The sequence below is a fragment of the Megalobrama amblycephala genome, linkage group LG10 (assembly GCF_018812025.1).
Source record: "Megalobrama amblycephala isolate DHTTF-2021 linkage group LG10, ASM1881202v1, whole genome shotgun sequence".
Taxonomy (NCBI): Eukaryota; Metazoa; Chordata; class Actinopteri; order Cypriniformes; family Xenocyprididae; genus Megalobrama; species Megalobrama amblycephala.
In genome coordinates, this window is record NC_063053.1 from 5414582 (window position 1) to 5429088 (window position 14507).

Below are 14507 nucleotides of genomic sequence, written 5' to 3' on the forward strand. Positions count from 1 at the left end.
GCCTGAAAAATACAGTTTTTTTGTCATGATTCGAGCGTTTAGAAACTAAATCTATGAGCCGGTTGTTGTTTGATTTCATTGGTGATTTCAAATATGAAATTTAATCGTAAGGTTGGCGAACAGTTTTGGAGAATTTGATGTTTCCCCATTCAAAGAGACTGCATGATGCCCAGGATGCCTGAGAGGCGTTTCAAAGATGGCCGCCGAGTGAAATGACTTGTCTTAAACGGACTTTGGTAGTACTCACACCGTCTGCAACGTCAGCAAGGCTCGCCCCAATCAGCCTGATGGGGCGCTACAGTGGCAAAAAGTAGGAAATGGCTCATAACTCCTGAACCGTTCGGCGTAGACTCAAGCGTTTTATATCATTGGAATCTTTGGCGCAAAATACACGGATTCACACATTTTTGGGTATTTAGTATTTTTTGAAAAACCTACTTCGTGGTTTTCATGCGCGTAAAGAATTGTGTATCGTGCGATTTTTCGCACACGCCCACAACATTCGCACCACATGGTAGAACTCTTCATTCTGAGCAACTTTGCCTCTAGGACCGCTTCTGTCAATCGAATCATTCGTTAAATATTGGAGATTATTTCAAAAACCAACTTTGGCAAACTAGTTCTACGTTTTTGGCTCATCCTCAATAACTGTTAGCTTTAAAAACTATTTTCTATGGTAAACTGCCTGTATTGGCTGTGAAGTTTCCATCTATGATCAAGATGTTTACAGGCTTGCTAATTAAAACATAATACCTTTTTAGGCATGTGCGTAAAGGCCTTAAAGCACTTGAACTTTATTGTTGTTTCTGCATAATAAAAGCTGAGCCAGGAAAAAGTATTTTAACATTCCAAAAATTACTTCACCTTTGATCTTATGTACCAGAATCTTAGCAGTTTTTGCTGTATTAGTGCAGTGTTTACCTCTCCAAGGATTTATCCCTTTGCTCTCGCCCTTTCTCCTCATCCCGGTTGGGTGGGATAAGGGTGGGCTCTAGGCCAAATGTTTCCTGGAGCCGAGCGTACAGATCCGTGCGATTATACACATGGAACTCAAAGCCGTTAACAGTGACATAGAGCCGTGTCTCAGCCTTCGGGTCTGGAAACAGCAGAACCATTAAAATATCATTAATAATTCATTATACATGCGTTTCTCCCACAGTTTGTGGAGAATTATCATTAAATCAATATAAGTACAGATCAACCCAATCAAAGAGCAACAATAAAAAATAAATACATTATACATATAATTGTGGGATTAATGTTATGATTAAACATGAACAAACGAAACAATTTTTGCGTGTTGTTTGTTATGCGTTTAAACTGACCATGTTGTTTCTGTTTGGGGTTGTACATCTGCCACCATCGAAATATGAGTAACCCATCTTGAATTCTGAAAAATAAGTTTACAATAGAGTAAATAAAGATGGGATATAACACATAAACAATGTGATAATGGTCAACACACAGACAACAGTAATACGAAGAGTGTCAATGGAGCATAAATAGGAATGAAATAAAAAAGGACAAAGGGTTATACTGTGTGTGTGTGTACCTGATAGACATATCTTCATTGATGAAATAGACATCTCGGAACATGACCTTGCCGGACAGCACAGAGAATGAAAATGAACCTGTAAAACCAATAAATAAATAAATGGAAGGAAAAGAAAAATCAATCATGAAAAATGAACAAATAAAAACAAAATTAAGACTAACTCACCGATGTTTATGTATCCATTTTTATAGAGTCGGTTAATGATGAGGGTGAGGACGAGTCCAATATTGCGGGAATTGTAGTATGTCAGGTATATGATCCATCCACATGACATAATAGTGGCTATGGAAAACATCAAATATGTTTAAACTCCTGCCCTCAATAACTGAATTATACCCTTACTGAGCAAAAAAAACACGATCTAAACTAGTCTGGAGTGGCAAGAGACATACACTACTGTCTAAGTTTGGGGTCGGTACTATTTTTAAAATGTTTTTTAAAAAAGTCTCCTATGCTCAATAAGACTGCATTAATTTGATTTAAAAAACACAGAAAAACAGTAATATTGTAAAATTTTAATTTAAAATAACTTCTAAATATATTTTAAAATGCTATTTATTCCTATGATGGCAAAGCTGAATTTTCAGCATCATTACTGCAATCTTCAGTGTCACATGATACTCCAGAAATTGTTCTAATATGCTGATTTGCTGCTCAAGAAATATTTCTTATTATTTTCAATGTTGAAAGCAGTTGTGCTGCTTAATATTTTTCTGGAAACCATGACACATTTTTTTCAGGATTCTTTGATGAATAGAAAGTTTAAAAGTATGGAAAATTGCTTCCACCATGGAATTAAACAATTTAAAAGATAATTGCGACTATTTATCTCACAAGTGCAAGTTTATATCACGCAATTCTGAGGGAAAAAAATGTCAGAATTGCAAGATAAAAAGTCGCGATTACCTTTATTTTTTAATCAGTGAAACAAACTTCCATTCAAAAGAACAACATTTATTTGAAACTAGAAATTAGAAATCTTTTATAGAATTTTAAATGTCTTTAATGGCACTTTTGATGCAATTCACAATTTAATGCATCCTTGCTGACTAAAAGTATTACATTTATGACCCCAAACTTTTGAACGGTAGTGTATACAATACTTTGTCTGCACCGAACATTGTGTCATGTCAACTTGAGTCTGTCTACATTGAAAGTGCTGAAACTGTGCGTAATCGCAGAATATCCACTATACAATGAATCAGTCAACTGTAAGCTTAACACTAGACTGAGTGAACATCTCTAACTGGGCACTTGCAGTGTAGACCGCTTTGTTAATTATGATGTGAAGACCAAAAACAATTTATAAATCGCATCAGATGCCCACTTACCAACAAGAAGCCACACAAAGTTAGAGTTGCGACTGGTAAGGTAGTCATCTATTTCACCAAAACTGGGGAAACTGGTGTTTTTATCCATGGTTACACCCCACTGCAGATAAAAAGAACAGCCATCACTATCAAATTACACAGGGTTTGCATCAACCTCTGACTTATCAAGTACACTGCCAATGCGCAAGAGGCAGACTATTCACAAACCCAGTGTGCAAAAAAGGAGGGTCTTTGGTTAAAGACAGAACTAGTTAATTAAAGGGTTAGTTCACCCAAAAATCATCAATTACTCACCCTCATGTCATTCCACACCCGTAAGACCTTCATTTCATCTTCGTAACACAAATTAAGATATTTTTCTTGAAATCTGAAAGCTTTCTGTCCCTCCATAGAGATCCAAGCAACTACCACTTTCAAGGTACAGAACAACAGTAAAGACATCGTTAAATTACTCCATGTGACTCCAGTGGTTTAACTTCAATTTTATGAAGCGACACGAGTGCTTGGTTTGCGCAAAAAAAAAAAAAAAAAAAAAAACTAAATTTACCACTTTATTCACAAAATAATATTATTCAAAGTGGGTTCACGGAACAACTTCCAGTCTTGTGTCAACACAACACTGGATTGCATGTCAATATTTTCTTAAAGTGGTAAATTGTGATTTTTCTAATAAAATTGCGGTTAAACCACTGGAGTCACAAGGATTACTATAATGATGTCTTTACTACCATTCTGGACCTTGATTGTGGTAGTTTCATTGCTCCCAATGGAGGGAGAGAAAGCTCTTGGATTTCATCAAAAATATCTTCATTTGTGTTCTGAAGATGAACAAAAGTGAGTAATGTGAGAGGATGAGTAATCAATGACACAATTTTTCATTTTTGGGTGAACTAACCCTTTAACTCTCCCAAAGTTATCCACCATTTATGAAGACATTCACATAATTAGGACTCCATCGCTGCATCACAATTTGCATTCTATCCCTTCTAAATAGTATTCAAAAATAGAATTAGTGTGTCCCAAATCATAGTATGTTGAAATGAGTATTCCAAACATACCCGGATGGTCTACTTTTTCTGATTAGAAGTGCATACTCTTATCGGCTAATATTGCCCATGGCCCATTGCGCTGTGGACGAGGATTTGATTAGAACTACAAACATGAATAAAAAGTGTTAAAAACTACAAACATGACAGATGTGCAAGACCGACGGTTAAGCAGAGCGGTTAAGATAAAGGGGTGTAAATGATTAATAATCAGTATCTAAACCTGACAAAAAAGTATTTATTAAATGTTTTCCACATTATATTTCATCTGCAACAGCATTGTGAACTTTTATAACGATGCATTTGGTCATCAACTTTTAAATGCATCATTATGCAAAGATGAGGAGAGTTCTCTGCATGAAAGACCCATGAGTGGCAGATCAACGTCTGACTACATTTATCTCCGAAACGGTAGGAAATTAAAAGTAATTGTATGTGGAGGATTTTAACTGTGACAAGATGATTGGCAGGGCAATTTAAACGGTTACAGGTTGCGTAACTAAGCGACAGATCGTCTGTTAAATATGCAATTATGATGAAGTAGTTTGTCTCAAAGCTTGCACACTCTTCTGCTACACAATCAAAAGTATGCACTTTTTCTTCACAAAAACAGTACATACTTAGTAGTACAAGTAGGCGAATTGGGACACAGCTAGGGTTGCAAAGGGGCCGAAAGTTTCTGGTAAAATTCCGTAAACTTTCCACGGGAGCTTAACCTGGGGAATTTTGGAAATATTCCAATTTGGAAACTTAACAGGAATTTATAGGTATTTACGGGAATTTATGAGAATATATGGGAATTCATTGGAAATTTTGGGAAATTTATAATATTTGTATAAAATGTATCATATAAAAACATAAATATAAACATTTTGTTTGGTCATAACATGAAATAACAGTTATTTATTTTGGCATTCAATTAATTCTAATTTTGTAAATATGTAAAATACATTTGTATTGCAGCAATTGTTATGTGTTATTTCAGTGTCACATGATTCTTCAGAAATCATTCTAATATGCTGATTTGATACTTATTATCAATGTTGGAAACAGTTGTGCTGCTTAATTTTTTTTTTTTTGGAACCTGTAATATTTTTTCATGATTAATTGATGAATAAAAAGTTAAAAAGAACAGAATTTATTCAAAATAGAAATATTTTCTAACAATATCACTTTAATATCACTTTTTATCAATTTCACACATCCTTGCTGAATAAAAGTATTAATTTCTTTAAAAAAAGAAAAAGAAAAAAAATTACTGACCCCAAAATTCTGAACGGTACTATATTGTTACAAGAGTTCTATTTTAAATAAATGCTGTTCTTTAAATTTTTATTCATCAAAAATCCTGAAAAAAAGTACCACAGGTTATTAAGCAGCACAACTGATTCCAACATTGATAATTAAGTATCAAATCATCATATTAGAATGATTTCTGAAAGATCATGTGACACTGAAGACTGGAGTAATGATGCTGAAAATTCAGCTTTGATCACAGAAATAAATTATATTTTAATGTATATTAAAATAGAAAAGCATTATTTTAAATAGTAATATTACACAATACTACTGTTTTTTTTCTGTATTTTTGATCAAATGTGTATGTTATGGACTGGGGAAATGCACAGTGCATGCAGGGGGTGTGTCCTCAATAGCCCTGCAGTAAGTAGTGTGCTGTGTGAATGTGATTGAGGAATGTGCAGGGTAAAAAAATAAAGTGAAATTGCATTAAATCTGGTTGTTTTAACCAAAATTATGCTGCAAGATGTTTTTTTTTTTTTCCAACTACATTTAACTACCCTCTTATAGGCTTACCTGCAATTTTGCAAATTCCCTGCATGTTTATTCCCATTAATTCCCGTTAATTCCCATGGAAAGTTTCTAGCTTTGAAAAATTCCCGGAATTTTGCAACCCTAGATGCAGCACATGTTGTCTACAGCACATTTTAGAGTTTTCAGTAAACTGTTAGTAATGTAATCTGTCCATGTTTTCAGTCATGTGAGCTTATTTGAGCCTCATGAAGTGCAATGTTTTTGCTGCAGAGGAAATCTATATAGAAATCAAAAAACCCTCATAATCTTTAATCAAAATAATTTCCCTTCCCTCTTGCAACAACATCTTATTTATTCTCTGATAACATGTTTACTGGCTCGATGGTGGGACAAACTGTCAATCACATGAGATCACAGCAAAAGCAAACCACAACCATCCAACTATCCAATCAATTCCCGATGAACAAAAATCAAGTCCCGATCTACATTTTTTTCTTCTTCGAGAAGCCGCTTCACTCGGATATACGTCACAATAGGGAAGAAAAGATTATCGCAACTTCCGTTTCATGCCGACATATGTGGTGGTAAAATAAAACAGTATTAAAATATTTAATCTGAATATAGCTCTCTATGAAATGTGAGAGAAAATCTTTAGTTGGACAACAGAAATAAAACTGAAAGGGAAATGTCATGGACATGTATTTGAAATTCATAAAGAAGAAACAATTACATTAGAGAGGGCCAACAAACACAGAAGTGCCACTGTCTGCAAATGCTGGTTGATTCATTATAACTAATCACAGATTAATTAAAGTGACAGTGTACTGCGCCTTTATCTAATATAGTAGCATGTTTGAAAAAAAGAGAAGCAAATCCACTTGTAATCCACCTTAATCCAAAATAACCCAAATGCATGTTAAATCTGGAAGACATCTGTACTTAAACAATACAAGCTGTTTCCATTCAGCTGCAAACATTTATTCACACACTCTTACTTTTGAACACACGTTCAGACTAACACGCCACAATGTTTAGATAGTTTATCATGTGAAACATAAAAGTCCAACACCACTAAATATTGCATAAAATCAGTCTGCCAGAACGCGTGAATGTAAAACAGCTCACCCAGGCAACTAAGGAAGCAGTTACAGGCAAAACGCTCAGCTTATGATTCTTGCACCCTATTATTTGTATGCAACGCTTCTAGGCACGAACACATTTGTGTGAGCGTGAAACCATAGGCTGCGCTATCTGTAAAGAATATATTGCTTTTGATAATGCTTTTTGATTCTGGCATGACAGGTTTGTCGAGACAGGTGTCAGAATGAGACATCATTTTCAGATGAAAAGATACAACGAGACAGGATCAAATGATGTCAGTTCATCATGTGACAGAAGCAGGCATGTTAAGATAATGAGATTCTATAGCAATTTATCTGTGATTCTATGGTAAAAAGCATATAATCTCCAGCTGAGTATCACAGGGTCTGTTGTATGCCAATGATGTATGAAGCGTCTTCAAGTCAAGACACATCTTTCCTCTCAGCCTACTCTTCACAAGAGGAGAACAATCTGTTTGAATTAGTGTTGAGGTTGACTCAAGTCTAACCTCTGGTAAAGTCTGGGGGATGTAAATCTAGAAGAAGTCTGCTTTCGAACAAGAGGAGCAGTCTTCCATTGTTAAGAGTACAAATCTGAAACAGAAATGGCCACTTTACTTTCCTCAACTCTTCAGGAAAAGTTGTGTAAGTACTTGAGCAAGAACTGATGTAACTTCAACATTAAAGGTGCCATTTTGATTATTAAATGTTCCTTTCTGAGGTCCACATATAAAGCTTTTGAACTAAGAGTCATTATTTAGTTTTATACTGTTTCTTGTGTAAATACCCTCTTTACATGCACTGTGAAAAAAAAAAAACCCATCCATTTTGTCACAAGTTATTTGAAAGACTGACTGAACTACTGACTTCCAAAATATTAAAAAGTCAACTTTAACGTAATTTAGTATGACCAACTTTTACATTTTAAGTAGGAAGGAAGTAGGAAGTAGTAAGTTCTTTGAACTACTCAACTACCAACTGCTAAGCAGTTTTGAGTTCAATGAACTTCAGTGCCACACAGTTGTGGAAACTCTCTTCTTAAAGTTAGACTAGTAGTTGATGGGAGTGTTGTGGGAGCTGAACGAGGCCGCTGGAGCGACTGCGCAACACACGCCTCAAGAGCAGCGGAACTTTTATTATGCCACAGTCAACGCCGCCACTTCCGCTATGAGGTAACGCAACTCTGTTTATCATATTAGACACATTTGAGAGTGTTGAAAATGATGTTATGACGTTACTCTGTGTGTTCGCTCGGCGGCTGCTGCGAGACACTAGCTTGAGACACATTGCAGTAAGATTTTAGAATATCATATTAAATGCTGGATGGCTTGTGTTGATAAATGGCATGCAATTAACTTTAAAACGTATTGTATGATGGAGAAAATTCTGTATTACTGTTACTAAAAATAAAGCTGCATCTGATTATGCTATGTTAGCTACTTGACAAAATAGTGTTTTTCTCTGAGGCATGGTAAAGCATGGTACTCACAAAAAAATCAAGACAATTAGATATAACAATAAGACTAAACGTGTTGAGCTATATAACAATAATTAGTTTTCTGTCTATAAATGTAACCAAACAGTTGTTCCCTTGCCTATTAAAACATGAAAAATATTAAAGCGTCTTTGGTGTTTCCATGGTTTCTACAAAATAAAACCGGAAACTGAGGGTAACGTGGGTATGACGCAATTGTCAGGCGACTCCTGACATGTCCCGGAGCCTTGGTTAGAATTGCAATTTTTTCACGATTTACATTTGGGATATTGTAAGTACTCAAGTGAACAAAATATATAACACTTGCCTAGTGGTTTTTGGATATTTTACTGCAAAAATCTTACATTGCACTATTGCACCTTTAATAAAAAGCCTTTTCCAAGACTTCATTACTGTGACAGATTCACAAAACAATCCGCACTGAAATGTGTTGCACAATCTGTTAGAAATAATCAGTGACCTTATTAAAATCAAACCTTATAAACTGGATATGCAGAGTGCGGGTGCTACACACAGCCAGTGAAAGGTCAGGTGGACTTTCTACATTTTACACTCTCATTTTCACCTGCAGCTTTGTCATGGCTTACGGCTATAATTATCCCCATCAAACTAATGTTTTAGTAATAGCATTAGCTCAAGCTTGCATTCTTTTAGTTTGATGTGAATTCCTGATACAGACAAATAGTGCAAATGTTCAGAAGAATTCCTCAGATCTGTTATGACATGTTCTGCTATGAACTAATACCAAGCTGAGCACTTCAGAAGTATTGCATTTGTATTTCCCTAGTTATTACACAGTCAGTCTGAGAATATAGCTGCTACTCCTGTTTGTCTGTCCATAAAATAATTTCAGATCAAATCAATATTTATGTCCATGTTTTTCATTTATTATGTAACTGTAAAATAAACAGTGAGCTGGTCGTTATCGCCAAATTGACCAGGGGCCTGTACCATGAAGCCGGATTAGCTGGCTAGCCAGGTAAATTTCAGATTAATTTGCGCCAATCCTGGGTTTTAGGTACCATGAAAGTGACTTGGCTTTTATTGGTGTTCATCACCATAGTAACTTACACTCCACGGCAAACCAGCTCCAGGTTATGTTCTGGTTCAGAGATCTCAAACCGAAATTAGGCCAATTAGATGTGAGCTAAATGAACTGACACATCCAACGCAATAAAGTCACTCCCCCAGTTTCTCGTCCTCCAAATTAAATATAGTAAAAAATATATTTAACAATGAAATTGTCTGGCTTTAATGATAATTACTTAGAATTATTTTATGATTTATATAATTATTATATGATATACACTACCATTCAAAAGTTTGGAAACATTACTATTTTTAATGTTTTTGAAATAAGTCTCTTATGCTCATCAAGCCTGCATTTATTTGATAAAAAATACAGAAAAAAAAAAAAAACAGTAATATTGTGAAATATTATTACAATTTAAAATAATGGTTTTCTATTTTAATATACTTTAAAATATTTTTTTTCTGTAATGCAAAGCTAAATTTTCAGCATCATTACTCCAGTCTTCAGTGTCACATGATCCTTCAGAAATCATTTTAATATGCTGATTTGATACTTAGTTATTATCAAAGTTGGAAACAGTTGTGTTGCTTAATATTTTTTGTAACTGTGATACTTTTTCCATGATTCATTGATGAATAAATAGTCAAAAAGAACAGCAGTTACTCAAAATAGAAATATTTTCTAACAATGTAAATCTTTAATATCACTTTTTATCAATTTAACACATCCTTGCTGAAAAAAAGTATTAATTTCTTCCAAAAAAAAAGAAAAAAATACTGACCCCAAACTTTTGAACAGTAGTTTATATTGTTACAAAAGATTTATGCTGCTCTTTTTTAACTTTTTAATCATCAAAGAATCCTGCAAAAAGTATCACGTTATAAAAAAATATTAAGCAGCACAACATTTGTAATAAACCAGCATATTAGAATAATTTCTAAAGGATGATGTGACACTGAAGACTGGAGTATTGATGCTGAAAATTCATCTTTGATCACAGACATAAATTTTATTTTAAAGTATATTATAATAGAAAACCATTATTTTAAATTGTAATAATATTTTACAATATTACTGTTTTTTTCTGTATTTTTGATCAAATAAATGCAGGCTTGATGAGTAGAAGAAACTTCTTTCGAAAACATTAAAAATAGTAATGTTTACAAATTTTTTAATGGTATTATTTATCCAATACACACAAGCCATTTTGAGTCTAGCAGTTATTATTAAGCATTTAGTTTCAATGATTATTAATATATACAGATCATATGTAATATAAATAAGCTGTAAATAAACTTTAATATGACTACATGTGACCTTAAATGTTTGAGTCTCTATCGCTACTATATAAACTAACATCACAAGTTTCACTTGCACAGATAGAGCAAGATAATTTCTTTTATTTGTCCTCTTTCATGGACAAGTATTTTCATTAGTGTAAATGAGTTTAAATACTTCATTTTCTTCAATCTCTTAACCTTCACGCTGAATCGCGCAGGCTCTCTTGCGAGAAATTAATCATAGTTTCTCTCTATTGCAAGGAATGTGATTGGCTGTTCACCACGAATTCATGTGCATGCACTCCACAAACTCAGGATCAAGTCCCTTAACACTTGTAGAATTGAACCCGCTCTTCATTTAAATGAGGTGGACATTAACAGTAAAAAAATGCACAAATAAATTTATTAGGAATCTATTATATGAAATGTAACAGTTGTTTTCCAGATACTATTTGGAAAAAAGCTTGGCTGCTTCCCTTTCGGTTTTGTATATCTAACAAAATTCGGGAAATACATCTGAAAGTACTTCATAACATTTATGTTAGTAACAATACTTTATCAAAATTTATGGATATTAATGAAAAATGTTTATTTTGTTCAGATCAGCCAGAACAAAATCTACATCTTTTTTTTAATGTTACCATTCCAAAAAAAATCTGGGAAGATTTATCTATACATATTCTACAGAAATCTGGTTATAATTGTGAATTAAAATTCAAAGATGTTATCTTATATTTTGAATCAAAAAATACATCTGTTAATTTTATGATGAATCTTATGATTTTATTGGGTAAATTTTATATTTATAAAAGTAAAAGAAATAATTCTAAACCCTGTTGGAAGGTCTTTATGACTGATTTTCATTTGTATATTGAGTCTCTCCAATGCATTGATAACAAAAAATGTAGAGATACACTTTTATTAGCCAAAGAGTTGAAGTTACTTGAAAATTGAACTGGTATATTTCTTTTTCTTTAAATTTCTTTTTATTATTTTTTTTATTATTTTATTTATTCCTTTATTTATTTTTCTTTGTGCAATGTAAGCCCATTTCCTTAAATGTACTATCTTTTTGGATGTCTTGTTAAAAGTTTAAATGCTGTATGTTATGTCTTTAATGTCTAATAAAAAATAAAAATAAAAAAACAAACTCAGGATCAAAGCCTGAGTTGACAAAAAAAGTTGATGACAAGCATCATGGTACCAACAAAGCCAGATTAGAGTGGTTTGGTTTTGTCCACTCGAAACCAGAGGTGTAAAGTACTTGAGTAAATGTAATTAGTTACCGTACTTAAGTATCTTTTTGGCTACTTTAGTAGTTGTACGGAGTATCAAAGATATTGGCAACTTTTACTCTCTAATTGACTACATTTTTGAGCAAGTAAATGTACTTTTTACTCCACTACATTTGTGATGAGTAATTACATTTTTTCATGACACCTAAGTTTTTCTGCAGCAGTTTGTTTCTGATATAAAGAAGCAATAACGCCATCTAAGAGCATTGAAGGTACTATATCGTGCATTTTGCCTTTACTCCCCCAAAACTTGTCAACAAGGCTACTTTACGTGAATGTGAGTCCATTAGCAGACAGTTGCATCTCTGAACCTACATTCAGCATGAGTAAAATACTTAAGTACTGTTAAAATCAGATACTTTAATAAGACTTTTACTCAAGTCGTATTGGAATTGGTTACTTGTAATGGAGTCATTTCGATGTAAGGTATCAGTACTTTTACTCAAGTATGTTTTTCAGGTACTCTTTACACCTCTGCTCGAAACTAATCCTATAACCCTGAGTTTGTTCAACTACCATCATGGTACAGTCCCCAGGACCCTGACACAAAGATACTCAACAAATAAATAAATAAACTGACTGTAAATTATCCCTACAAATGTGCTTGATGAGACAAATAAGCCAGAGCAAAGATTTGTAACCCCCTATTTATTATTTACACCAAAGATCAGGTGTACCAAGTCAACAATTTAAAATAATTGGCAGAAAATTAACTATTAATGTGACAGTCAAAATGAAACTGAAACAGAGATGTCAACACCTGTGCAACTCTAGAGTCTAGTGTCAACTGAGTCTAATCAGTGCATTAAACTAGTAATACTCTATCAAACATGAATTCATAACCGAAAAATTATAACCAACATCTTATACAACACATTTTGGTACTTTGGCAAAAGGTGAGGCATGTTACACAATAATGAAGCTCATTATTTCTGTGTGTGACAACTGGATCATTGTATATCTACTTCAAAAGCCAACTGTAGAGTAATGAAATTCGATGTGGATAAAACACCAAACAAATCAGAACAGGATAACCCTTACAAAATAACCGACACGAGGATTATGAGGGAAAGTATTAAATATGCGCTCGTATTTCACCCTATGATGACTGTAAACATCAACACCAGATATCAGTGAACTTTATTGGTCGGGTTATGATCATATTTAATGCACCGAACAGATGGCTGTGTGTATGACAGCAGCGCTCGAGCTCAGCAGGTGATCTAGGATCAAATCCAGACAATCTCTGCTGTATCGTAGGCCGCAGCTCGTGATCAAACACACACAAATGACCTGTTTGGGAATACGCAGCGTACCTACCTCGCCTTGTAGAGTGTGGAATTACATTTCACGTTGCCATGATCCTTAGAGCTGCTCTTCTCTCAGGCGACAGCACCCATTTCTCAAACTAACGATTTCTTTTCCGGAGTATTTACATGGACAACGCTTGTGCTTCCTGTTTTGTGGTCATGTGACAGGTTTAAACCAATCAGATATCTGTTGTGGATGACAGAGCCAATCAGAGGGCGAGGTCATGGATCCTAAGCGTGAGTGACATGGAGTGTAGCCAATAAGAATCAAGATAATTGTGTCGGGTTGAATGCAGTCAGTAGATCAATGAACTGTCAGGGAGAGGGAAAAGAAAACACTGAAAAGCGATACAGTAATTTGCGATTTTAACTAATTAAATTATTTAAAGTGGTCGTCATTGAAAATAATGTGTTAAAAAAATACGATGATGTGGAAAAATATGGGATTATTAAATATATGTTTAATGCATTAAATATACTATAAATATAGTTGGATGTCAGTGTTGTAAAATATTTTACAGAATATTAAATGTGTGAATATATTTCCGGTTTTTGTTTTGTTATTAAAAAAAAAAAAATGTGAATGAAGTGTGCTGTTGTCTCATCAAATATAAGCCTAAAAATTTATTTTAGAAAAATAATAGTTCAGGAAAGGATGTTAACAGGCATAATAAAATAAGTCAAGTTTCACAAACAAAAGGCACAATTTATTGTCAACACATCTGCAACTTGAAATGTATCAATATACATGTCTACCATTAAATGGTTAGTTCACCCAAAAATGAAAATAATGTCATTTATTTCTCACCCTCATGTCGTTCCACACCCGTAAAACCCTAACGTTAATCTTCGGAACACAAATTAAGATATTTTTGTTGAAATCCGATGGCTCAGTGCGGCCTGCATAGCCAGCAATGATATTTCCTCTCTCAAGATCCATTAATGTACTAAAAACATATTTAAATCAGTTCATGTGAGTACAGTGGTTATCTTAATATTATAAAGCGACAAGAATATTTTTGGTGCGCCAAAAAAAAAAAACCCTTCTTATATAGTGATGGCCGATTTCAAAACACTGCTTAAGGAAGCTTCGGAGCGTTCTAAATCAGTGTGTCGAATCTGCTGTTCGGAGCGCCAAAGTCACGTGATTTCAGCAGTTTGCCGGTTTGACACACGATCCGAATCATGATTCGACACACTGATTCATTGTGCTCCGAAGCTTCCTGAAGCAGTGTTTTGAAATCAGCCATCACTATATAAGTCGTTTTTTTTTTTTTTTTTTTTTTTTT

The 14507-nt window shown here is 33.9% G+C and overlaps 1 protein-coding gene across 1 annotated transcript in view; it reads right to left on the reverse strand.

Annotated features, from left to right (window-relative positions):
• Positions 1-13386, reverse strand: part of LOC125277597 (transmembrane protein KIAA1109 homolog) — a 62878-nt gene extending 49492 nt beyond the window's left edge. The window contains exons 1-6 of the mRNA XM_048206083.1: positions 13229-13386; positions 2887-2986; positions 1721-1837; positions 1553-1631; positions 1326-1390; positions 922-1096 (exon numbers count right to left, since the gene is read on the reverse strand). Coding sequence (XP_048062040.1) covers positions 922-1096; positions 1326-1390; positions 1553-1631; positions 1721-1837; positions 2887-2974 — 524 coding nt within the window. The 5' untranslated portion in view covers positions 2975-2986; positions 13229-13386. The remainder of the gene's footprint in view (positions 1-921; positions 1097-1325; positions 1391-1552; positions 1632-1720; positions 1838-2886; positions 2987-13228) is intronic.
• Between the last annotated feature and the right edge of the window lie 1121 nt (positions 13387-14507).